The sequence below is a fragment of the Carassius auratus genome, unplaced genomic scaffold, assembly GCF_003368295.1.
Source record: "Carassius auratus strain Wakin unplaced genomic scaffold, ASM336829v1 scaf_tig00217313, whole genome shotgun sequence".
Classification (NCBI taxonomy): domain Eukaryota; kingdom Metazoa; phylum Chordata; class Actinopteri; order Cypriniformes; family Cyprinidae; genus Carassius; species Carassius auratus.
Window position 1 is genome coordinate 163,134 of NW_020528995.1, and position 27,769 is coordinate 190,902.

The following is a 27,769-nucleotide window of genomic DNA, read 5'->3' on the forward strand; positions in this document are numbered from 1 at the left end:
GTTTATTTACCATAAGCTGAAGCTGACCAAGTGCCATGGTAACGTTAGCATTTGGGTGGATGTAAACAACAGTCACAATGACTACTGTTAGCTCCAGTGGCAGATAGAAGGGTCGGCACTGAACACAAATGGCCTCTAGGTCCGGTGAGCAATAGGTGTCAATTACTCTGCTGTCTGTACACCAATTTTGAAGTACATAAACACAGAGACCACCTCCTCTGTTCTTACCGGAGGCTTTGGTCCGGTCATGCCGATGGATGGTACGGCCTGTTAATTCCACTGCAGCATCGGGGATTTGCGGGTGTAGCCAAGTTTCGCTAAAAATCAACAGACAGCACTCACGTATGATGTGATTATAGGCGATCATTGACTGCAGCTCGTCCATCTTATTCGCCAGGGATCTAGAGTTTGCAAGGAAGATAGAAGGTAGCGGAGGTCGGTGCGGCTGTTTCCTTAGCCGGGCTAGCAGGCCTGCTCGGCATCCGCGTTTCTGCTTTCTCTCCTTGCGCCGCCTCCGGCGCCTCCCAGACCCGACAACAATCCACACGGCGCCCAGGGATCTCGCTATCTCCAGCGGAATGTTTTGAGTCCGTGAAAAGGAAGTTGTAATATCCATTTTCGCTGCAAATCCAATGTTTATCAATGTTTGACGATCGTAGGTTGTCTTGCTTATGCATGGGTGTATAAAAACAAAACAAAACACACATAAAATACATAAAAAAGTGCAGGGTAACTGGGAGCCTCGAGCCGCTGCGTCAGTGCGCGCCGCCATCTTAGTATATACATCTATACTAATAATAATATACATTTTTTATTAGAAATGCTCTTTCTTCAACTCCAGTATGCCCATCTAAAGCACAATCTAAATGGAGGATCTGTTATCCGAACTCTGATTTAAAAAAAACTTGTGGACCTTTTCTCACAAATTATTTATCCCCAGTAAAATTAAAGAACTCCATTTCAAAACTGCTCATAGATACTACCCTTGTAATTTATTTTTGAGCAGATTTTCTGAGAATATATCTTCAATGTGTTCTTTTTGTAATTCTGATGAAGAATCTATTTTACATCTGTTTTATCATTGCCCATTCTCAAAATCCTTTTGGTCTGAAGTTACCATGTTAATTTTTTCATGCTGTAACAAAATGATAGAATTAACAGAATCTATTATTTTTGTGTCAGATTTTCACTCCAAGGACATTAATCTGGAGCATATTGTTTTATTGCTTTGTCTTCTGGGTAAATTTCACCTACATAAAGCCAGAGCCATCCATTGCAAACCTAACTTTAGAATGTTTTCATCTGATATAAAGTCCCTTTTTACTTCCTTTAAGAATGTCAAATCCGTTGAACTCAAAGGCTTCAAAAACTTGTAACATTATTGAGTCTATTTTAAGCTGTCTTTAAATTATCCTTTCTTTCCTTTACAATTTTTTTTTATTTTTTTTTTTTATCTTTAATATGTCTTGTAAATTTGTGTCTCTAACAGAACCTCTTGTGATGATGTCCGTTTGCCCCCTGTTGCTTCAAATATGTTGTTGTTCTTTCAACTGCAATTAAATAAAAAAAATAATAAATAAATAAAAACCTGTCATGTATCCCGTTTTGGCCGGGAAAGTCACGTATTTTACCCTTCTTTCCCACCGTCCTCCCATATTAGTATTTTCCCGTAAATCTCCCGTATTTTAATTTTAATTTTATTTAATTTTAACCTGCATTATTAATAAAATAATAATAAAAAACATTCCCAATTTGAGCTCCTGTTAATCTTGAGTACCTATAGAGTAGTACTGCATCCTTCATATCTCCAAAAAGTCTTTAGTTTTGTTATATTTATAAGAGAAAAATAGTCTGTGCCGATTTTTTTCAGAAAAACATGAGCGGCTGTAGGCGTGACGTGTGGGCGGAGCTAAAGAATCACGAGCGCGAGTAGGCTTTTGCGTTTTCCTTCGCACTCGCTCTGAGCGGGGCTCGAACCCCGGTCTCCTCTAACAAGGAGGCTAAAGGGCTACAGCCACTAGCGTCTGTTGCTAGTGCATCTCTTGAGATCGGGGAGGTTTACCTGCACAGCCACTACTCGCTGGCCTCCGTTACACTTAGCGGTTTTGGAAAATGGCTAAGTTCCACTTTATGTCGTCTTTTTTTTCTTTAAAGGTGCACAAGATGTTTACTTGATGTGCTTACGTGCCGATAGCCAAGTTAACAACACCGAGATATTTGAAGCAGTTTTACTCACCGCCTGTGGTTCCAACACACGATCGTGACCCTTTTTCGTTGGGAATGCATTATCCTTAAGAAATAAACTATATGCAAATCCGGCGTCAAACTGGGCCTTGTTTGTAAAACAAGCATCTTCGAAATGCAGGGAATAAACAAAAACACTTGCACAACTCCGTCGATGCTCTTTAAAAATAAACTCCGTCCACTGCTCCCTTGATTTTTTTTTTTTTTTTTTGGTAATCTGTGCAGGGTTGTCTTGCCCTCCCAACCAAAAACACACTTCTTTTGTGACATTTCGCGATGCTCTCGTTCTGGTCAGTGAATGTCTCGTCTCTGCTCTGCTCTACATAAGCGTGCACTCTTCCGGGAGAAGTGCCCTTAGGACCCATATAAGGAAATTCCGCTCCATCTAACGTCACACAGACCCATACAAAAAAAAACTTTCCGAAACTTGTGACAAACTGGAAGGACTCCTTCCGGTTTGTCACAAGTTTCGGAAAGTTTTTTTTTTCAAACGTACAACTTAATTTTTGAAACTTTGTCCATGTTTAGCATGGGAATCCAACTCTTTAACAGTGTAAAAATACTCTGTATGCATGAAATAGCATTTCACCCCCCCCCCCCCCCCCTTTAAAGTATTTTTAGGCTGCATTAATTAGGTGAACCGGGAACACTTGCCATAACACCCTATGTACTTGCTACATTATTAGAAGAATGGCATCTACGCTAATATTTGTCTGTTTCTCTCTTATTCCGAGGTCACCGTAGCCACCAGATCCAGTATGTATCCAGATCAGAGGGTCACTGCAGTCAGCCGGATCCAGTACGTATCCAGACCAGATGGTGGATCAGCACCTAGAAAGGACCTCTACTACCCTGAAAGACAGCAGAGACCAGGACAACTAGAGCTCCAGATACAGATCCCCTGTAATGACATTGTCTCAGAGGACCACCAGGACAAGACCACAGGAAACAGATGATTCTTCTGCACAATCTGACTTTGCTGCAGCCTGGAATTGAACTACTGGTTTCATCTGGTCAGAGGAGAACTGGCCTCCCAACTGAGCCTGGTTTCTCCCAAGGTTTTTTTCTCCATTCTGTCACCTATGGAGTTTCGGTTCCTTGCCGCTGTTGCCTTTGGCTTGCTTTGTTGGGGTCACTTCATCTACAGCGACTAGATCGCAAATAAATGCACATACACTATTTAAACTGAACAAAGATGACATCACTGAATTCAATGATGAACTGCCTTTAACTGTCATTTTGCATTATTGACACACTCTTTTCCGAATTAATGTTGTTCAGTTGCTTTGACGCAATGTATTTTGTTTTAAGCGCTATATAAATTAAGGTGACTTGACTTGACTTGCCTTAACTCATTCATAACATGTCCAAACTACCCCCAAACTTCACATGTTTGATAAGACTCCTGACCTGACCAAATCTACATCCCCATATTCAGTTATAGCCATAGCTCCACCTGCCAGCAACAGGAAGTATCATGTTTTACTTCAAATATTTGGAAAGAGTCAAGGCCTGAATAAATCTAAAGGCCAGTATTCAGATATAATCATAGCGCCACCTCTTGGTAATAGGACACATCATGCTTTATACTAATTCATACATACCATGTTAAATCTTCACCAAATTTCACGTGTTTGATAAAAGTGCTGGACTGAAGAAATCTACATGCCAAAATACAGTTATAGTCATAGTGCCACCAGCTGGCAGCAAGAACATTGGCACATATAAATGTTTTGATATATTCCTCTATATTTATGACTTTAAATGCATAGTTCTTGCAGTTCACTGTTTTACTAAAGCCACCAGCTGGCGGTGAGCCGAGTGCAAGGGCCCGTTCATTGCCGTTTACAGCTTTAATTCTTGTTTGTTTGTTTTTTCTTCTTACAATCACTGTGGGACTAAAGTTTGTATTTGGCAAGACAAGCATTCACATTTGTCTTTATTTTAAGCACCCTGTTCGGATCAATCTATCAAATGCTTGTGGGACACCGTCTTGAATGAACTAACATAATTCTGGAAAATTCCTACTTCTCTGTGCTTCCTGCTTATCTAAAGGATGATTTTGTTTTTAGCTCCTCCTGTCGTTTTAAAGAATACCTCAATGGCGAATACATTAAGTATAAATGCCTTCTTAATTCCTGCATGTGCACACACAGTCAGCAGCTGTTTGCAAAGCAGAGCCAAAGCGTTTAAAGTATAAATCCTGCTTAATGCGCCGCAGACGTATGCAGTGATGAAACTGGCCTTAGAGTCAGAGCTAAACTCTCCAGGACATTTTGACCTTGAGAGCCAGAACAGCCGAACCTTTTTCTCTTAGGTGGCATCATTCTCAAGTTTATATTTACTAAAGAATAGGTCAATTTATTTATTTTTATTAGTAGAAGTTCTGAGTAGTACCTGCATGTAGAAGTTGACAAACAGGGCAACAAGTGTGAACATGTAGAAGGTTTGAAATTTCAGACAGCCCAGAGGGAAACCACAAGGAACGACCCATGCACTTATCGTGTGTGTTATAGTTAATAAAAACTGAACCTGAGACAAAGAGGAGAACATTATTGGGAGACAATCTTCTAACATATGTAATACAATGAAAATAACAGAACATGATATAAATTAGCATGAAAATGTGAAGGGAAATTTAAATGTAAGAGCAAAGTATAATTGGATGGAAAGGTTGCACACTGACCAGCTGAGCCTGTGTGAGGTAGCGTTTCCACCACAGATATTTGTGCATGGATGGAATGGTTGACAAACCATAGTAAGAATACATGAGGATATGGATGAAACTGTTTAGCGTTGGCCCAAAGAAACCTAGAAAAAGATGTTGCATTATACATTTTGAACTGAATGATAACCTATATATATAAACTTATTACAGAACTTTCAAGTTATGCATGGGTACGCAACATACCGTGGGTACGGAAAGTATTCAAGATTATTATTTTATGCTATTGTTAAAACAAAGCAAAATCTAAGCTCATTTTTTAAATCTAATTTTTTTTAAATGTCAATAATATATCTTAAAACTGTGACCTTTCCTTTATGTAACTTTGTCCTTCATTCTCACTTACTCTGTCCGCAGGGTATCCAGTTGAGGACACACCACCAGATATTAAACATAGAGGCATGATGATACACATGTAGGAAACTGATCTGGTTGTTTTTCTTCCTCAGCACAATGAAGATGGTGTCCAGAAATTCAATCAGCTTGGAGAAGTAGTACCACCACAGCACTTTCGCTACCTATCAGTGTAAAATGTGACATTTTCAGTGCAAGTTAAATGCAGTTCTTTACAGGATAATATGACAATGACTTATTTACACAGAGCAGATGATCTTGTTGTTTTTTGACATATGCCTTGAATGTTATTAATGCAATAAGTATAGGTAGATATATTAAAATAAATAATGCAAAGTGCTGTTTTTCTTACCCTGATATCTGCTTCACCAGCTTCATGCAGACCCTGACACTGAAGACGATAACCTGCAGACCAGACTGATGATATCAACTACCAAACACACGAAACACAACATTAGGTAAGAAAAGCGGATACCAACAGATTAGGCACCTAATTTGCTACTATGAGAAAGATACATACATGTAAACATACTGTATGCTCACTTACCTCAACCAGCATGTATAAAGACAAAATAGTAAGAGAGAAGTTGTACAGCAGTAAAATGTGTTTCAGTGAGTATGCTGGTCTGTTTCTCATATATTTTGTTCCCAGGTAGATTGTTAGGAGGTAGGTGATGGTGAGCAAGAATGTTGGTGTGTAGGAATCCAGTAGGAGCCATCCTCTCATACGAGCATCTGACAGCAAACACAGATATCATCAAACTGTTTACAGCATCTTTATTATAAATTGTAGAAGTTACTTAATCTTGTTAGAAAAAATGACTGTTTTTTTTTCTTGGTGACATGCCATATCATTATGCAGAACATCATTATTACTATAAAAGTACATTACTGTGTAGCCATAACTATATGATTTTGAAAGCCAAAAAGCTATTTCTTTATAGGCTGACTGAACATTATATTTTGTAATCAAAAGTAAGCCTAATGTGGCAAGAAAAACAGCTATGGCAGAAGATGGACCAAATAGTTTAAACTATCTTCTTTTAATAAAGAAATAAAGAAATAATTACTAGCAAACACACATATCGAGGGATGAGAACTAGAAGGGTGTGAAAAAAAAGTGACCATAGTTTGATCCGACTGTGTACTAATTTCAGTCTTTAATAATAAAAATGTGTACTCACATGGATGACATTATACTTATTTAACACTATTTTAACATTTATTCAGAGAGAGAAAAAAAAACTACAAATTTTTGATTAAAAAAAAAAAAAAAACAACCAACCAAAAAGTCACATGCACCTTTCTGGCACCAATGTATCATTGTATTTCATATATAAAAACATGAACCTATCTGATGACAATATGCAAAAAGTATTACATTAATAAGTTTAAAAGATTTAACAATCTATTTTGATGAATTAAAATGTCACATAAAAATTCCTTACATCAAACTGAGTGTGATTAATTTGACTAAAATAGTAATCCTAGCCACTTAACAATTTGGCCAAGTGAGCGATTTAAAAGCCTTTACACATGCCTTCCCTAGTGGAAAAAAAAACACTTGCATACATACTAAAATCAATTTGAAATACATTTATTTAAAATTTTAAGAATATGACAAATTCACATATTTATATACTTAAAATACAATAAATAAAAATACAGTTGTACTTTTAGTAAACGGGTCAAATTAAAGTCTGTTAAATTGGAACAACTAATTTTGTACTTAATGTACTCAAATTGTGAGGAAGTCCAAATAAAGATATACTGAAATATATTTTAAATTATTCTTTTTTTTTTTCTTAGATGATCACAAACTATAAAGCCTACTTATATCATATTGACATTTAGGGTCTATAGAAAACTATTATTAAAACAATCTTATTCCTCTTCTTCTTCTGAGATAAAAAATTTTCTGACTGTATCTCCTCCCAGGGTTTTAATGTTAAAAGAACTGAACTTAGCAGATACCTGGACCATAATGTGTAGTTTTTTGCTATATCTTTTCAAACTGATCAGACTTAAAGGGGTCATTGGATGCCCATTTCCCACAAGTTTATATAATTATTTTGGGCAGGGGTTCTCAAGCCTCTCTATGAATTACCTCCAGCACTGCATGTTTTGTATGTCTCCTTATATCTGACACACCCATTTCAACTCTTGCAGTCTCAACTAATGAGCTGATGAGTTGAATCTGGTGTGATAATTGAGGGAAACACAAAATGTGCAGGGCAGGGGCTACTCCAGAACAGGTTTGAGAACCACTGCTAAAGGATCTTAATGAAAAGTCTGTAACATAGTTCAGTTGAAATTTCTCAATGGTAGTGTAAAACAACACCCTTTTTTTACCATCAAAAACAGCCCTTTTTAGAGCAAGTAGTTTTTTAGCATTTTCCTTTGAATGCAAATGAGCTCTGCTTACCTTGCCGCTTCGTTTTAGCTGCATTCATCCTGAAACTTGCTAATTAGCACATTATTAGGAAAGCGATTTACAAAGATTCATTAAAAAAACCTTCTATTGGTGAAGCTGGATCTCGAATGATTTGCACAAACAGACACATTTAGGTAGATTGGGGGCGCATTCCCTTCAAAAACAAATGTAATCCATTGTGTCTTCAACATGTCAGATGTCAGGACTAAATGACAACTGCTACACTCAAAAAAAAAAAAAAAATGCTGGGTTATTTTTTCAACCCAAATGCTGGGTTTAGACCGCTGTGTAGGACTTTGGGTTGTTTTAACCCAAGTTTGGGTTGAAAATTGGTCGCGATTTTAACCCAGGGGGGCTGGGTTGAGAATGCGGACGTGAAGGAGACCACGCACGTCACGTTAAGATCGTACGTCTCCAGTGCGAACAGCCGGCATTTTCTCAGCGTAGAAAAAGTGAGAAGCAAGTGAAAGACATTATGGTAAGTTAAAGATTCAAAACTTAAAGTTATAGTTTATTGTTTACCCGGTTGTATGAAAGGCGGAAGGTTTTATGAAAGGCGGAAACAAAGGAGCTTAACGTTATATTTTAAAAAAACAGACGCGGTTTTTGCCTCAGACCGGGAGGTCTTAACGGCCTCATTTAACATTACTGAACGGAAGAGGTACTTTTAATATAACGTCTGTGAATGTCTTATGTCATATTTACGTAAGATTTTACATGATCTACACTTTTTGAAGTGTTAATAGACTGTTATGGTTATGGTTACACTTATGTTAATTTGTTGTCTTATTTTTCGCGGTTAAAATGAATGTACGTTAGTCTACTAAAGGAAACGGCATTGTGTGGTAAAGACTAGCATAATTATTTTGAGGCTGTTGAAGTGGTAATCGTCAAAAGTATGTTTTGCATGTAATATTTCAGACTTGTCGAGGTCGTGTCTTCACTGTGTCTGCACTGAGAGTTAAAGACACAGAAGCTGTTTGTGTGAGAGTCACACACTGTCTGAGGAGGAGGCAGTGTTCTCAACTTCTTCTGAAGAGAGGGACAGACGGTTTAAGGTGCGTAAAATGAATTCCATCAAGATATCTTTATTTTTACTAAGACTAAAATAATGTTTATTTTTGTAGATGCTGAAATCCAGAGACAAGAAAACTTTATTCTTATTAGACTGATGTAAGTTATTTTTTTTAGAAAATTAATGTTTCAGTTGTGTCCTTGCCTGTTTAATTCACATTTTGATGCAACAACAGTGTGATTATATGTTCATATTTTATTGAAACCATTGATGTCCCTCTTTGCAGAACTCAAACTAACTTTGGAGTTAAGGGAACAGAAGTCTGCTTGTGTGAGGAGGAGGTTTTGTCAGCTTCTTTGGAAGAGAGGGAAAGATCGTTTAAGCCAAGTAAACTTCATAATTTCATGTTATCAGTTGTGGTTGTTGTTGTTTTTTTTACTAAGAGTAAATTAATGTTTGTTTGTTTTGTTTTTGTAGATGTTAAAAGCCAGAGACATGGGAGAATCATTCTTTTGAGATTGAATGCAAGTTATTTTTAGAAAATAAATGTTTCGGTTGTCTCCTGCCGGTTTACTTCACATTGTGATGAAACAACAGTATTATTACGTGCTCATTTAATTAAAACCATTGATGTCTGTGTTTTTCATTGCAGAACTCAAACCAACTTTAGAGTTGTCTGATTTGGAGAGTCATCATTCTTGGTCTTCCTTCTTAAAGGTAAAGTTCACACAAAAAATAAATTAATTGCCCTCATGTCATTCCAAACCTATAAGACTTTTGTCAAGTCAAGTCACTTTTATTTATATAGCGCTTTAAACAAAATACATTGCGTCAAAGCAACTGAACAACATTCATTAGTAAAACAGTGTGTTAATAATGCAAAATGATAGTTAAAGGCAGTTCATCATTGAATTCAGTGATGTCATCTCTGTTCAGTTAAATATTGTCTGTACATTTATTTGCAATCAAGTCAACGATATCGCTGTAGATGAAGAGACCCCAACTAAGCAAGCCAGAGGCAACAGCAGCAAGGAACCGAAACTCCATCGGTGACAGAATGGAGAAAAAAACCTTGGGAGAAACCAGGCTCAGTTGGGGGGCCAGTTCTCCTCTGACCAGATGAAACCAGTAGTTTAATTCCAGGTTGCAGCAAAGTCAGATTGTGTAGAAGAATCATCTGTTTCCTGTAGTCTTGTCCTGGTGGTCCTCTGAGACCAGGTCTTTACAGGGGATCTGTATCTGGGGCTCTAGTTGTCCTGGTCTCCGCTGCTTTTCAGGGCAGTAGAGGTCCTTTCTAGGTGCTGATCCACCATCTGGTCTGGATACGTACTGGATCTGGGTGACTGCAGTGACCCTCTGATCTGGATACAGACTGGATCTGGTGGCTACGGTGACCTCGGAATAAGAGAGAAACAGACAAATATTAGCGTAGATGCCATTCTTCTAATGATGTAGCAAGTACATAGGGTGTTATGGGAAGTGTTTCGGGTTCCGGTTTACCTAATTAATGCAGCCTAAAATTCCTTTAACGGATTTGGATATTAAAAACATATTAGTATGTTATGTGTATGCCAGGTTAAAGAGATTGGTCTTTAATCTAGATTTAAACTGCAAGAGTGTGTCTGCCTCCCGAACAATGTTAGGTAGGTTATTCCACAGTTTAGGCGACAAATAGGAAAAGGATCTGCCACCCGCAGTTGAGTTTGATATTCTAGGTATTATCAAATTGCCTGAGTTTTATAACGTAGGGGACGTAGAGGATTATAATGTGAAAGGAGCTCATTCAAATACTGAGGTGCTAAACCATTCAGGGCTTTATAAGTAATAAGCAATATTTTAAAATTTATATGATGTTTGATAGGGAGCCTGTGCAGTGTTGACAGGACCAGGCTAATATGGTCATACTTCCTGGTTTTAGTAAGAACTCTTGCTGCTGCATTTTGGACTAGCTGTAGTTTGTTTACTAAGCGTGCAGAACAACCACCCAATAAAGCATTACAATAATCTAACCTTGAGGTCATAAATGCATGGATTAGCATTTCTCCATTTGACATTGATAGCATAGGCCATAATTTAGATATATTGCAATCAAATAGCACACCTAGGTTCCTAACTGATGACGAAGAATTGACAGAGCAGCCATCAAGTCTTAGACAGTGTTCTAGGTTATTACAAGCAGAGTTTTTAGGTCCTATAATTAACACTTGTTTTTTCATAATTTAGCAGTAAGAAATTACTCGTCATCCAGTTTATTATATCGACTATGCATTCCATTATTTTTTCAAATTGGTGTGTTTCACCAGGCCGCGAAGAAATATAGAGCTGAGTATCATCAGCATAACAGTTACAGCTAACACCATGTTTCCTGATGATATCTCCCAAGGGTAACATATAAAACGTGAAGAGTAGCAGCCCTAGTACTGAGCCTTGAGGTACTCCATACTGCACTTGTAATCGATATGATACATCTTCATTCACTGCTACGAACTGATGGCGGTCATATGTATGTATGTATGGTGCCCTGAGGGGATTTATCATTAACATTTGTTTCTCTGGATAATGTTATATGAAGTTATACTTGAAGCCTGCCCTCTGAGAAATCCTGAAAATTTTGTCTGTCTTTACAGCACAAATGAATATATTTTGAATTTTCTCATGATTTTGTTAATCCGTTTATAGTCTAGATAATCAGTATTTTCAAGCCTCATAAACAGAGTTATTGTAGAAGTAATTCATTCCGATATTTATATATGAATAATTCTTAAATTATATGATAGCAAACACGTATGTTCAAAATAAAATACTGGTCTCCCAGAATAGCAATGGAGGACACAAATTAAGAGAATATTAAAAATATTTATTTGTTTTCCAAAAATGACCTGAGTTTGTGTTGGTCTGGAAACAATGTGGGGAGTAAATTATGACCATTTTCATTATTTGGTGAACTAACCCTTTGAAGAGCAGCCCTCCATGTACATGAACATTTGTGAGGTATGTGAATGTCATGTCTGTTTTAATGTTTCAGTAAAGTAGCTTTCTGAAAGCAATATATTTATTCAAACAATATTACATGCCCTCATACTAGTGCTACCATTATAGCCTTCTGGAGTGCTGTGGTGGACCGTGACATTAAACAACCACACAAAGTGTTGAAAATTTAACACAGATTATTTACCTGTCCTTACGGATGTGAATACACCTCTGCCTGAAAATGGATAGAGTTTAATTAAATGTTTTATTTTTTTTCAAATGTGTTTCTCTTTTTAGGCCACTAATGAAGAGCAGGCGGTGACTGGGATGAATGCTGGTCTGAGAAGAGAACTTCCTTTCCTCTAAACTGATACAGCAGTGGTTTTAAAGGAGAACGCTGCCCTGAATGATGTAGATGATATCACATGTGCTGATGGGGCTTCTTCATGACTACATCAATTATGCTAAAGAGATCATGAAAGTTTACATTGATGCATGATCTGTATTCATGGACTATGAAACAAACTGTAAGTGCATCACTTGTAAAAACAATGTTAAATGCGTTTTCTGTGTTGTTTAGTAGAAGAATTTACACTCTGTCATTCATACACATGCTCACTCATGTTAATGTTGAGGTTTATTTGTGTACTGTCATGCTAGAATAGTTGGTAAAGAACCTAACTAATTTATTGTATAATAGTGATTTTGTATATTTTTATACAAAATATAAAATGTAACAGCCCAATTTGATCTCAAAGGGGGGGTGAAATGCTATTTCATGCATACTGAGTTTTTTATACTGTTAAAAAGTTGGATTCCCATGCTAAACATGGAAAAAGTTTCAAAAATTAAGTTGTACGTTTGAAGGAGTATTTTTGTTCCAAAGTTTGTTACAAGTTTCGGAAAGTTTTTTTCAAGTATGGGTCTGTGTGACGTTAAATGGAGCGGAATTTCCTTATATGGGTCCTAAGGGCACTTCTGCCAGGAAGAGCGCGCGCTCCCGTAGAGCAGAGCGGAGCAGAGACATTCACTGATCAGAGCGAGAGTGTCGCGTAATGTCACAAAAGAAGTGTGTTTTTGGTTGCGAGGGCAAGGCAACCCTGCACAGATTACCCAAAAAAAAAAACATTAAGGGACCAGTGGACGGAGTTTATTTTTACAGAGCATCGACTGTGTTGTGCAAGTGTTTTTGTTTGTTCCCTGCATTTCGAAGATGCTTGTTTTACAAACAAGGCCCAGTTTGACGCCGGATTTGCGTATCGTTTATTTCTTAAGGATGATGCAATCCCAACGAAAAAGGGTCACGATCGTGTGTTGGAACCGCAGGCGGTGAGTAAAAATGCTTCCAATATCTCTGTGTTGTTAACTTGGCTATCGGCGCGTAAGCACATCAAGTAAACCTAGTACACCTTTAAAAAAAAAAAAAAGACGACATAAAGTGAAACTTAGTCATTTTCCAAAACCGCTAAGCAAATATATACAGTTTCAAAACATACCACATAGAGACGTCCTGCTGTAGTCATTGCTGCAGCTGCTCTCGTTCAGTTTCAGCCTCTGGATCTGATTCTGGATCATAAATAAACGGCTGAATCTGACTGTTAGCCATGGTTTGATTTGGATCACGAAAAATCGGCACAGACTACTTTTTGGAGATATGAAGGATGCAGTACTACTCTATAGGTACTCAAAATTAACAGGAGATTGAGTGAAAATGAGCATTTCACCCCCCCCCCTTTAAGTTATATTCAACAAATGTTCAATGCTTTATGAACTCTATAGCAGTTAATGCCATCCTTTTCTGCCTTTCTTCTTACATGTTACTTTTTGACTTGTTTTTAATAAATATTTTCCTTTTGATAATAATTATTTTTGTGTAAAAGTGATATTTAAAATGAACAAGATTTGTAGGTTTAATACCTAGCTCAATTTGGGTTCATTTTAGACTAGTACCGGTAAGCAGTGTTTCCCACTGCCTTACACTCAATTCGTGGTGGCACTCCGCGAGTTCATTTTCTGCCAGCAGGAGGCGCTAAGAGTGGGAGAGATATGTTTCTCCAGTAACAGCTGCAAAGTGTCGCTGAGCTCACAAACGCTGCCTTTTCAAGCACATGCAAAATTAAATCGAACATTTTCTAAATACAGTAGTTTTCCTTCTGAAATACAGTGATAAAAAAGCACATGCTCTGGTTTTTGAAGCCCTGCAATGTAGTAATTTTAAACCATAAAAAAGCAACTGGTTGGGTTAAAATAACCCAGCGTTGGGTTTGTCCCTTTTTGACCCAGCGCTGGGTTGCCAAAATAACCCAAACTGGGTTGTTTTCAAACCAGCAGTTTTTAGAGTGTATGTTCATTAAGCAGGCATGTGATCAGCCAGAGACAAATAAGAAGGAAAATCTTACCACCACTATGGCAGGCCGGAAGGTCCAAAAATAGGGCTACTGACTTGATGTGGGAATTCACTATACATTTGCCAGTAGGTACTGAGTTTACCACTGATAGGCATGCAGTGCATCTGTATATACACTCCCCTCACACAGCGGACCACTGATTCTCCTTAGTCATTGACTCCCTATATTCGCCCAGCAGACGACTCACTTTCCTTAGTCAGCTACTCACTTTCCTCACACATGGGATGACTCATTTTCCTCACTCAGCGGACCACTGACTCTCCTCAGCCGGTGACTTACTTTCCACACCCAACAATCGACTCACTTTACTCATGTGGCCTTAACATTCAACTTTTGTTATGTCAAGAACACAAGGAAATTAAGTCATTTTAATGAAAAACAAATCTTGTTATGTTGAGATCACGAGGAAATTCAGTCGTTGTAACAAAAAACAACTCTCATTATGTCAAGATAACAAGAAAATTAAGTAAATTTAACAAGAAAACATCTTATGTCGAAATCACGAGAAAATGAAGTCGTTAAACGAGAAAACAAGAAGGAAAAAAATAATAATGCATGGCCACTTAGAACTACTGTATTTCTTTTTTTTTTTTTTACCTTAAACATAGAGACACTAAATGATGTGTCTGCATCATCTGCATTCAAGCATTTCATTGGGAATAGATCACTCATTACAGCAGATTTAGTTCACAAACACCTGACATTTTTGACCTAAATATGATTTTCAGTTACAAAACTTAATCCTAAATTTCGACATTAATAGCTTACTTTTAACATCATCAAACGCACACACGCTCACAAGATCTCCCAGTTCTTACTTGTGAATTCAGTTCACTGGAGACTCGCACTAAATGGTTCATTTGAATCAGTGAATTGTCGACTCGAGAACTGCTTTAATCGGCTAATTCTAATTCATAAACTAATCATTTGTTGCGATTTTTGATCCGATTTAAAAGGTTAATTGAAAAGACTCTATGAATCAGAATCTGCTTCTGCATGTCGGAGCACATGATATATTATAAGGAGTAACAATATGTTTTATGAAATGTAGTAAAGTAAAAAGCACGATCTTATGCTTTGGAATGTAGTGAAGTAAAAGTTACTTAAAACTACTTCAGTAAAGTACAGATACTTGAAAAATCTACTTAAGTAGAGTAACGAAGTAAAGCTACTCCATTACTGACCACCACTGTCACCACCTTTCACCCCACTTGCAACCACCCTGTTTGCTTGTGTTTTTAAGCCTTGTCAATTAAAATATTCAAGCAATTGTTCACCATTTAAGCACACATTAAACACATTAAAGAGCTAAATTCAGTGATTGTGAAAAATTTTGTGTGACAGAGCCACACCGCATCTCTAACAACGAGCGAGTCCAGAGGCGCTTTCACTTTAGCTTTCCTCTGGATTTGAGGATTGATCACACGTCAGAAATGTGATGTGGCTCTCTGGGCTCCCTTCTGGTGTTCTCTGAAGCAGACAAAAACCTGTTCAGACAATCTGTAACTAATAGATCACCATCAGTCAGGATTTGGCCCAGAAACTTATATCCAGCATGCCAGAGCAAATTGTAGAGGTTATGAAGAGCAAGGGTCAACACTGTAAATATTGACCCATGATCTAGATCATATCTCTAGAGGTTTTAAAAATGTTGCAGTATTTTTCCTGCTCATCTCGGGTCTGTTCATACTGAACAGATTTGCCTTAACATCTTACATCCGACAGGAGCTTTTGGATATTGATGTGCACTTTTCTAACAGTTTTAACACCAATCCTCTACTCATCCCTGAGATCTCCAGAACAACCAAGGCTATGTACTCAGCTGGGCAGATGTGCTCGCACGTTTGCGTCTCCAGTAAGCATTAATCCACAAATTACTTAAGATGTTAACTTTTTTTAACGTGACTGACACTCCCTCTGAGTCAGAATAAACCAATATCCCGCAGTAATTAATTTACTCAAACAGTACACTGACTGAACTGCTGTAAAGACCGAACTGAAGATGAACACTGAGCAGAGTCAAATAACGAACGAACATGCCCACTGCTGGAGCAGTTCTCGTTCTCAAGGCAAGAACCGGTTGCATCGGTTTTCGGATCACCATTACACTGAACCGAGAATCGTTTCTGTTGGACGCGTCCGATTTGAGAACCGATGAGCTGATTCTCGTTCTCGAGTAAAGAACTGGTTGCATCGGTTTTCAGATCACTTGTACACTGAACCCAGTATGTTCAGTGTAGATGCACATGTGTAGATGTATATTTCGGACGCATCCGATTTGAGAACCGATGAACTGATGATACTGCGCATGAGTGTAATTTTTTAAGTATTCTGTTAAACATTGGAAAGTGTGATAAAATAACTATTTTATTTTGCTTTTTTTTTTTTTGATGTTTCTAATCTGTATATTGTAGATGATGTATAGGCCAAAAGGGGTTTTCAGGGAAGTTGGAAAATAATTAAGACTCTAAAGACTCTATGTTCAATAGGAATAAGGGATGATTTATGAAATATCTGTACTGTATTAATAGTTAATGATGACACATTCACAAATTGAGTTTGTAGTAAACAGAACATGAACACGAGTAGAGCAGCTGATGAACCGCAGCACATGCCGGTTAGAGCGATTCTCATTCTCGAGTCAAGAACCGGTTGCATCGGTTTTCGGATCATCAGTACTTTCGGACATGTCCGATTCAAGAAGAGGAGCTGATGATACTGCGCATGCGTAATTCAGTGTAAAGCACGTCTGAACCAAACTGGTTCTTTTGGTGATAAATTCTGAACTGATTCTGTGCTAATGTTATGAGCGCGGGTAAACCAAGGGCTTGAATGAAGGGAAATCTGGCGAAACGTAAGTTCATTTAAAAACAAATACATTGCAATGGATTATGTATAGTAAGTGGATCATGGTGTCTGCGCTGATGACACCTAATTTATTTACTTTATATCTTCAAGACTTAAATCTTCGTATGCACATTATTGCTGTTACTGTATTTGGGTGCGTTGTTGAAAAACTTAATTGTAAACATCTCATGATTATGAGGTTTTTAACTGACTAAAGTTGATTACTGACTTTCTATATTTGAATGTTTGATAGACATGACGCCATTACGTCATCGGCAATGACGTCATTACGTCGAGCCTAAAAGAACCGCTGAACTTCCCATCACTAAATCGGACGCGAGGAAACGGGAGCCCGCAAACTCATTTTAAACTCTCGTGCACATGTGACGTACTCTGCTATCAATAAAAGCCCTCGCGTGCGCATGGTCATTCCCCACATCCTCACGCTCGATCATCTCACATCTGCTCGCGTGAACAATTTAATTTTTGTCAGTTGTGGGGCGGGGCTTGCTGTTTTAGTTGTTATCTCAAATGTCATTGGTTATTCCCCTTTTCCTGGAGTCAGTATTGGAATCCTGTTAGAAAAAGATTATAATTCACTTGACTTGACACATGACTTCATCAGTGGACCAGATACATGTGAGATCATTTAATTTGCTTGTTTAATTTTATTTTTGTCTTTAATGTAATTTAATGCATTGTTTATAGAGTAGATATTTTCTAGATACTTGATTAACTGGAATTCTTCTGATTGCTAGTGATTGCAGTCTTTTAATAAGAGATACACATATTTTACAGACTGTAATGATGCACACACACACACACACACACATATTTGACACATATTTGAAAGTTAGTTTAGTCTGTGTTCCTATAAAACAGGTTTCATGATTGCATTTGATTTACAGTGTTACTAGTTATTTACTATCAAGATCTGTCCATTCACTAGGATGTTTATGAAAATTGATTCCTGTTTATTGAAAAGAAACTTGAACATTCAATCCCAATGTATTTACTTTTGTTCTTTTTGTTGCATTATTATTTTTTCCCTTTGTAATTGCAGGTCGTGTACATGAATGCAGCAAATAACTGGGCCTTGACATCCTACCAATTATTCTCAGAAGCATTCCAGAAATTTGGCATACTGTCAAGGCAAGTACAGTAAAGAAAAAAAAGCATTTGAATTTTCTTTCTTTTTTTTCAGAAATGTATTGCATTTTTTTTTAAATCAGGGTCAAGAGAGACCAAGGACAGGAGGATGTACAGATCGCCAGGTTCATTTAATTTAGTCCTAAATTTAGTAACTTTAGTTATCTGTAGGTAGCTTTTAATGTCACTTTATGTAACAAAATATCTTACAATTATTAATAAATAACTGATCTGTTTTTAAACCTGTTTCTTATAGTATTGAATGCATTTGGTGTGATGTCAGAATCAAGGACTCAGGCATGCTGCTATTGCTGGGGGCCTAAGGACTGAATGTACTAATCTGAGAGATATGAGGTATGGAGACCCTGCTTTCATTACTCTGTCTTCACACTGCTGTTCATGCATATGTCCAAGTGGATTTTAACTATGTATTTAATTGCTAAATCATTAAGATATTGAAGAGCTAAATTTAGATGTTGACGTAACAGCATGTGAAGATGTATATTTCCATTTAGTCATTTAGCAGACACTTATCCAAAGTGGCTTACAGACGAGGACAATGGAAGAAATTAAAATCAACAAAAGAGCACTAATACATACAGTTGTAGCTGCACTGGGTTGTACATAATAATTAACTCAAATGATATATAGAGAATTTGAATAATTAATCAGGAATATGATTAATATATATCTCATATGAAAGTTACATTAATATTATTGATTATGAAAAATAGCTCAATTGCATTTATCAATAACTCATTACAGGGCACTGTAATTTACTCATTAATATGTCAATATTCCATTCTTCATATCAATTATAGTGATATCTCTTACTGTAAATTACAGCAAATCAAACAGTGGTTTGTCCAGCAAACGGCCGTAAGATTAACTTGTCAATTTTCAATAAAGTTATCACTTCTTATAATTCAAGGAAAAATATTCTCTGGCCATGAAAACATTATCCTATCATTATGATAAATTTAGTTACTCGAAGTAAACAGCATGTAGCTAAAGATCAGACACTTCATTGACTCGTAATGTGAGCGGTTCAGAGTCAATCATGAATATATATATATATATAGGATTTTAAAAAAACTAATATAGGTTTTTAAAAAAACTAAAAACTAATGGAATGCATAGTCGATGTAAAAAATTGGATGACGAGTAATTTCTTACTGCTAAATTCAGAAAAAACAGAGGTGTTAATCATAGGGCCTAAAAACTCTGCTTGTAATAACCTAGAACACTGTCTAAGACTTGATGGTTGCTCTGTCAATTCTTCGTCATCAGTTAGGAACCTAGGTGTGCTACTTGATCGCAATCTTTCCTTAGAAAGCCACGTTTTTAGCATTTGTAAAACTGCATTTTCCATCTCAAAAATATATCTAAATTACGGCTTATGCTCTCAATGTCAAATGCAGAAATGTTAATCCATGCATTTATGACTTCAAGGATAGACTATTGTAATGCTTTATTGGGTGGTTGTTCTGCACGCTTGGTAAACAAACTACAGCTAGTCCAAAATGCAGCAGCAAGAGTTCTTACTAGAACCAGGAAGTATGACCATATTAGCCCGGTCCTGTCCACACTGCACTGGCTCCCTATCAAACATCGTATAGATTTTAAAATATTGCTTATTACTTATAAAGCCCTGAATGGTTTAGCACCTCAGTATTTGAATGAGCTCCTTTTACATGATACTCCTCTACGTCCGCTACGTTCTCAAAACTCAGGCAATTTGATAATACCTAGAATATCAAAATCAACTGCGGGCGACAGATCCTTTTCCTATTTGGCGCCTAAACTCTGGAATAACCTACCTAACATTGTTCGGGAGGCAGACACACACTTGCAGTTTAAATCTAGATTAAAGACCCATCTCTTTAACCTGGCATACACATAACATACTAATATGCTTTTAATATCCAAATCCGTTAAAGGATTTTTAGGCTGCATTAATTAGGTAAACTGGAACCGGAAACACCTCACATAACACCGTACTTTCTACATCATTAGAAGAATGGCATCTACGCTAATATTTGTCTGTTTCTGTCTTATTCCGAGGTCACCGTAGCCACCAGATCCAGTCCGTATCCAGATCAGAGGGTCACTGCAGTCACCCGGATCCAGTACGTATCCAGACCAGATGGTGGATCAGCACCTAGAAAGGACATCTACTGCCTTGAAAAACAGCGCAGACCAGGACAACTAGAGCCCCAGATACAGATCCCCTGTGAAGACCTTGTCTCAGACGACCACCAGGACAAGACCACAGGAAACAGATGATTCTTCTGCACAATCTGACTTTGCTGCAGCCTGGAATTGAACTACTGGTTTCGTCTGGTCAGAGGAGAACTGGCCCCCCAACTGAGCCTGGTTTCTCCCAAGGTTTTTTTCTCCATTCTGTCACCGATGGAGTTTCGGTTCCTTGCCGCTGTCGCCTCTGGCTTGCTTTGTTGGGGTCACTTCATCTACAGCGATATCGTTGACTTGATTGCAAATAAATGCACAGACACTATTTAAACTGAACAGAGATGACATAGCTGAATTCAATGATGAACTGCCTTTATCATTTTGCATTATTGAGACACTGTTTTCCAAATGAATGTTGTTCAGTGCTTTGAAGCAATTTATTTTGTTTAAAGCACTATATAAATAAAGGTGATTGATTGATTGATTTTAATAATTGAACTAATAATACATCAAATCTGACAATACAGACAGTAAACTTTGTACAAGACATAACGGAATCCAAATAAGGGAGGGAAAGAGAGAGAGAGAGAATGAATGAGAGAGAAGGTAATGAAAAAGAGAGCGTGGTCACAGAATGAGCTCAGTTATGCAAACTCAAAGACAGTAACCCTTGGAAGACAACAACGATTCAAATCATAGACAAACTTTAAGTAGCATTTAAATCTCCATAGAGAAAGATACTTGCATGGTCCAGAGTGCGTGAGCGTGGTCTTTTGAAACCAGCATGCGTGTGCTGGAGCGTGAACGTGGTTCTTTGTTCTGTCTACTGGGGGTTGCTGCGGAATCACGCGGTATTTGAAAGTTCCAACAAAGAAGTGTTTCAGAATTTGTCTTCCTCGTGTGGAGAGGCGAATAGGTGAATATACGTAGTCAGCAACTTTAACCATTTACACAGGATTAACCATTTTTATGCAATACACAAACATTCAAAATACATATTAATAAAATGACGAAGATAAAGAACCTTAAGAAAGGTTTGTTTGTGTGTGTGTGCTTATGTGTGTGTGTGTGTGTGTGTGTGTTGTGGAATGTGTTTCGGTTCTCCTTTGAGGCTGCTCACGGGTATCCCTGGACAGTCTCAATAGGTGTAATAACTGTCCGCACAGCAGGATGTGGCCGACATCACGGCGCCCAAAATGGTGAATTATGTTGTAAAACGAAGGTCCTTGTTTACTCACGTTCTGGTCTTTGACTGCAGAATATGTTAGAGTCAGGATTTATTAATATGGAACAGATGGCCGAAATACCATCAGCTCATTAGTGTTACATCTCCCCCTTTTCTGTCGGATGAAGTCCCTGTGTGGACATCATCGGACGGCAATCATCACTATGGGCAGATGAAAGGTGAATCATGACGGCAGGTGGTTCAAGATGACAGGTGGTTCCTGGAGCTGAGGATTCAGCTTGATGAGGTTCGGTGTTGACTTTGACTTGGCACCCCCTTTCCGGGGATTCCATCGGAGACCTCCAGCCACGGTTGTCGTGAGTTTGGCTGTAGCGGTTTGCATCTCGTTGAGTCTCCTGTGTAGGATGAAGGTCACACCAAGGGTCAGGGCGGGACCAATGACAGTAGAGATGCACCGTGCAGTGTCGGCAGCAGTCCAGGCTCGGACCGCAGATGATGGGTTCAGAACGGGCTGTCGAGACAGTACTTGGAGTGCTGTGTCAACGGGAGTAATGTCAATGTGTTGGGTGGCACCTTTAAGTACAGGGTCAAGCAGGTTGGCACGAGTGGCGGTGTCATACTGGTCGTAGGCCCGTGTAGCTGAGCGCACAGGAGTGTTGATGAGCCATCTGTCACCTACAATCTCTGCTTGCGTTTCTGTGACTTGTGTACGAGGCTTGGCTTCGGCAGGGCAGCGCCTATCTCTGACCCGGGGTTGCAACCCGCAGATTCCTTCAGCGTTGTGTCTGAGGAAGGGTTTGCTAAGGCAAAGGTAATGAATGTCTTTGGTCAAAGTACACATGTGCATGTTTGGGGCCAGGTACAGCTGTGTGTCGCTGCACACGTGGTAGGCCACCACATCTGGAATGTGTGTCTTGGTGTGGGTGTTGCTTTTCCACATCCTGACACTGACAATGTCTTTAGGTCTGTTGACTTGGCTTGACTCGCTGATGGGTTGGTTCAGGAGCACATTCACTTCTCTCTGTTTGGGGTTGACGTGCAGTAGGATGGCACTATCCAGAGAGTTGGCCAGGTGTATTTGTAGCAGGTCAGCTGGCGTGGTGATGGCGTAAACCAGCACAGTTAGCACAAGGCTTAAGGGTATCATGTATAGTGGGGTTTTACCCGTGGTTAGGCTGTCATTGGAGGAGGTAACCTCCCACAGCATGTCTGTTGTTAACGCTGTAGAAAGACAGTAAATTGACACTGGACATACCAATGTTAAACGTTCTGGCGGCAGCAGCGGCTCTGAGCAAAGCTCCCGGGACCTGTTTGGAGCGGTGGTGGTGTCCACGTAACTCCATTTGTGTAAGAGTCACTTTCTCATGTTGGCTGAACATGTGTTTGACATCGGCCTCAGTGTGAGTGAGGGAGTCCTCTCTCCATCGGACCCCTGTTCAGCTGTATTGGGTTACAGTGCTGGGGTAGTGTGCCCTGTCGTCGGTGATCAGGAGTCTCAGTGGTTCTCTCGGTGGCCGCTGTCCTCTCTTTGGCTGACAGCACAGCACGGCAAACCACAGCAGCATCCTGGTACAGATAATAGGGAGAGAGAGAAAGAAACAAGTGAGGGCTGTCTTTGGTTGGACAGGGCAGTCTCTTTGCTTCGTGGGCGGCGACTGGGTTTAGCTCGCCCTGGCCCCAGTTTTGCCACATCTTGCTGCTGGCATGATGCTTGCTTCAGTGTTTTGTCAGTGGCTCTGGTGCTGCGTGGTGCAGCACATGCTGCGTCATGGAAATATATTGTCTTTATCCCCCTTTTGCTCCGTGGCATTACAAGCCCTGGCATTGTGGTGTCAGACGGTGCACAACCCACAATGTTGTTTGGGCACGCAGCATGTTTTGTGTATCATGCATTGGTCTGGGGCGTTGGTTGTCAGTGACTGTAGACTGGTTGCCAGGGTGGATGGGGGGGTCTGAGAGGTGGTAAAGCAAAGTCATTATGGAGGTTTCAGAAGCCCGCATGTAAGCGGAGCCAGCGTAAGCGATTCTGAGGTAGGCAGTTTAGCTAGTAAAGTTCTTATGCTGTGTGTAATCACTTCAACCTTGAATGTGGGTGGGTGGGTTGGGAGTGAACACAGAATGTTGTTTAGTGCGCCAGTTTTGGCAAGGGTGTCAGTTTAATCTTTTAAGTCCTTGTCTAGACTCGGTAGCTTCAAGTGTCCTTTTACCTTCTTCCAGTACACGGTCACATTGTGTGTTTTTGTGATGCTGGAACGGGTGTTGGTGTTTGACTGGCTTGCTGTTTGCAGTTTTGAAACCATTCTGTTTACAGCATGGAAGATGGCACACGACACTGATTCTAGCATAGTTAGAGTCTGTACAGGCTTTGTTCAAACAGATTTTGAATTCAGCTGGTGAGTTGGCAAAGTCGAACAGACACCTGTTGAGGGTGAACTGACGGTCGCCAAGTGTTAATGTCAGTTTGGTATTGAGAGGTGTAGCAGCTTCATCAGTCTCACTGATGTTCTGGTGGGAGACTGTAAACTGCGAGGTGTTGGTCATCTGTCAGATCCATTCTGCACACCTGGTCTTTTCTCACTGACATGACAGGTGTGATGGCGACGAATTTGAAGGGTGCAGTGAACAATGTGTTGTTTTCAAAGTCATTAAAGTAATGGCTCAGTAGCCATCCCAGCCGGTAGGCCTTGGGAATGTTGATGTCCGTTGCCGTGCAGTTGTTGCACAGGATGTAGACTATACAAGATGACATTTCAGTGAGGGGTGTGGCTTCAAGTGTGAGTCCGAGTTCCACACATTCAGGTGAGGATTGGAAGAAACCCAGCGTGTGGTTTAAGGTTTGACCACATTGCAGGTTGAGCCGAACAGTGACCCCTTTGGTGTAAGCTGGTGCCACCGTACCCTGTTTGTTGACTAAGGTACAGAGGCTTGAACTTGAGCCTGTCGTTAGGGTGTCGTACCCATGGCTGGCTGGTGGGGTTCCCTTGACCTCTGTGACCTGACCGTCTGGCTCTGTGGGAGTTCCCGTGACCTCTGTGACCTGACAGCCTGACTCTGGCAACCTGTGTGGCTGGAGGGAAAGAGGTTCTCGCACTTGAGCAAAGTCTTTTAGCTGTTTGAAGTTCGGTAAAGGGTCAAAGTGGTCTAGCAGGTCTTTGCTGATGAGAAATGTACTGTTCAAGTAGTGCTCATTGGTGAGACACACATGGGATGTACTAGACTCATCAGACCGATTGTCAGGTGAATGGAAACAACCTGTTCAAACCGGATGTCTTTCTGGCTGTACGACTGTACATTCAGTTCACAAGTTTGAGGTGTAAGAGATCGATCTTGTCTCTTAGCTTCAAATTGGAGTCTCTTGAAAAGGTGAGATGAGATCACCGTCAGGTTTGATCCTGTGTCAATCAGGTGTTCCCTGCTGACTCCTTTTCGGCCCACCCCCTTTTTGACAAGGCTGCCCAGGAATGTTGGCTTCAGGGCAGGTGTGACAATAGATGGGTGGTAAGGACCGGTCTTGTGTAGCTCGCTGCGAAGACAGGTAGTCAAAACAGCATTTTCTGGTACCTTGTGTTTGTGGTACCTGGTGTGAGGACCTGTGCGGTCTCGTTCAGGGTGTGCAGTTGTCAGCTGTGGAGCTTGGGTGATGCGGTCACCTTGTGATGTGACAGTTAGCTCTGTGGTCTGTGGATGACGGGCAGTGTTCTGGGGTGCTTGGCTCATCTTCCTTGCGAGTTTTCATGTAAAGAAGCTCTTTCAGCACCCTCAGGATCCCTGCTGTCTCAGATGTGGCTGCCCTGGGTTTTTCTGACGTGGGCTCAGGATTGAGCTTACCAGTGTCATGTCGAAAATGGTTGCACTGCCGGCTGTCGGGTCTTTGTGTCCTGGATGGTGGGGATTGGCTCTTTTTGGGTCGACGGTCCCAGAATCGCTCGCTCTGGTGCGTTGGACGAGCACCACCACGATTGTGTTGCCCTCTGCTGACTTGGAACGGTATTGACTCTCTGTAAAAATGTCTGTGACTGTGGTGTTGTAGGGCACCCTCTAGGGTTAACTCCAAGCAGTGCTCAGAGACAGAGATTTTGGGGTTTTTCACAGTCTTTTCACAAATAGTATTTTGCTTGGTGCAAGATTTGTGGGCCAAGTTCCATAACTCTTGTGTAGTCATGTTACACAGACACGATGGGACTCTGAGATGAAAACTCCAACTGGCATGTAGGTTTCGGAGGAACAGAGTTTTTAAGTCGACATCCTTTTCCATACCTGGTTCGTTGCATGCTCTGAAGTAGGCTTTTCGTAGCTGACTACAGAAAGTCTGTGGGTTTTCAAGTAGGCCCTGTTTGAGGTCCATAGCAATAAGGAGCCCATGGTCTAAGTCTGGATCAGAGAATTCAAGAATCAAAGTTTGTAGCAGTTGCTGATAGTACGCTTTGACAGTCTCTGGTTGACGATCCAGAAAACAATGTACATAACAGCTGGACGTGATTTTTAACAGGTACAATGTGTTCACATCTGTCATGTTAGTGACAGTTTGCAAATGAAAGTCAATGTTCTGTTAAAGAAGCATGAACGTCCTGTCCTCCTGCAGGATCTGGATTCAATGTAGAGATGCTTCTGGCTAGCTTGTCAAGTTCTCTTTGAGCCGTGCAGGGTTTAGTGGCATGCGTTCTCTGGAAGGGTTCTCTCCCCTCCATTGTTGACAGGTGTTCTTGTAAGCTGGCTGGTGATTTCTTGAGCCGTGAGCTTACACCCTCTTTTTCAGCTCTGGGTTCTTGGCTGAAAGGGTTGGAGTGGCGGGCCGGGAGAAACTTTGTGGTGTGCGTTTCTCCGATCCAGCCACTCTGTAATCTGTGAGATTGTCTCAGTTCTGTGTGAACCGTGTCAAGTTCATCTAGTTCATCAAGACGACTCTGGGTTGGGGCCTGGTCCGTCCAGGCCTCCTCCGCTTAAAGCTTAAGCGTTGCTGCTTGCTGTTCAAGGTCGATGTTGCTCCGTTCACTAAGCCGTGCCTGGGCAACGAGAATGTGAACTAGGCTTCCGAAGATCCTGGCGAGTTCTTTGTAGTAGTCGCTTTGGGTTGGATCGTGTGCCATCAGTTCATCTAGCTCGGTGTCTAGTTTCTCTGGGTGCTGCAGGTTACTGGCGTCCTTGGGCAGGAAGGGGGTCGTCACTGCTTTCAACCATGTCGAGAGGTGGCCCCCGTGGACTGCTGGACTGGATGACTGGAACATCCTGACTTCACTGTTGGTGAGAGAAGCACAGCACACACACAAAAAGACCAATGCAAGTTCGTTCTATGGTTAACAAGCTATATTCATACGGGCTGTGCCGTTTATGGGAATTTTGGGGCTAACTGATTCAAACAGTCAGACAGTTCAGTAGCCAATTAACTTGGGTCAACGAAGGACCTGAATTGGAGATTTGACAGACAGTAGCCTAGCGGGTCACGTGATGACACCGGCTGCTGGTTGTCGCTCTACTATTTAGCTTCCTTGGTGGCTCTCACAGGTTACTGTCTCTATGTGAAATGAAAGAAACAAATCACAACAGAACAGAGGATAGAAAAAGATCAAAGTGAAACACAACACTTGAAATGAGATAAAAACAATAGAAACACAATGTGTTAGTGAGAATGAGGAGGCCTAAGCCTACTGCTAGGTTTTAAGATAGGGCCAACAGGTGAGTGGGCTATCTGGGTAGGAAACCTAGAAATATGGTGTGGCTTAAAGAAGCAAATGGGTCAAACACTTAAAATATATCCGGGGGAATATCTAATATTCTGTGGCTTATAATAAGTGGATGGGTTTTATCACATTTGGTTCACCTGGGTGAATCGAAGTCATTCAGGTGGAAACCAGTGGCTTGGTCAACCTCTCCAGCGCTCCTCAAACACTCAACTGCAGTGTCCCCGGTCCTCCGTTACTCTGGCGTTGCACCCTCTCAAACAGCTTGTGACTTTTAACACAACCTTTGGAGTGCCAAATTGATGATGTCTCCACTGCGTGCCGCTAACGGACAGAGACAAGAGGAACAGAGTTTCACTTGCAGCCAGTGTCTGTAACACCGGTCGGGCAGCCTTGCTCACTGGAAACCTGAGATGACTGTCCAATCACCAAGGGAGTTCTACGATCAAATACACAAAGGATGGACGAAGGAAACTTAAAGTTAATTAAGGTTTGGTTTGTTTTAACATCAATTGAGTAAATATATATGTAGAAAGGAAAGGTAACAGCTTTATCTAATAATGATA

At 40.1% G+C, this 27,769-nt stretch overlaps 1 protein-coding gene and 1 long non-coding RNA gene across 3 annotated transcripts in view; one reads left to right on the forward strand and one right to left on the reverse strand.

The window, feature by feature from the left end:
• The window catches only part of elovl2 (ELOVL fatty acid elongase 2), a 92,828-nt gene that overhangs the window by 22,616 nt on the left and 42,443 nt on the right, over positions 1–27,769 (reverse strand). The window contains exons 1-6 of one of the 2 annotated variants that reach the window (XM_026265251.1): positions 27,344–27,700; positions 5,871–6,058; positions 5,676–5,753; positions 5,316–5,487; positions 4,931–5,055; positions 4,642–4,776 (exon numbers count right to left, since the gene is read on the reverse strand). In XM_026265251.1, coding sequence (XP_026121036.1) covers positions 4,642–4,776; positions 4,931–5,055; positions 5,316–5,487; positions 5,676–5,753; positions 5,871–6,058; positions 27,344–27,362 — 717 coding nt within the window. In that variant the 5' untranslated portion in view covers positions 27,363–27,700. Of the gene's footprint in view, positions 1–4,641; positions 4,777–4,930; positions 5,056–5,315; positions 5,488–5,675; positions 5,754–5,870; positions 6,059–27,343; positions 27,701–27,769 lie in introns of those variants that run through there. The other variant, XM_026265249.1, reaches the window with a different exon arrangement.
• LOC113100628 (uncharacterized) lies at positions 5,412–12,556 on the forward strand. Its single transcript, XR_003289751.1, has 4 exons — positions 5,412–5,495; positions 5,696–5,781; positions 8,679–9,489; positions 12,040–12,556. It is a non-coding gene; the product is annotated as an uncharacterized LOC113100628 (long non-coding RNA).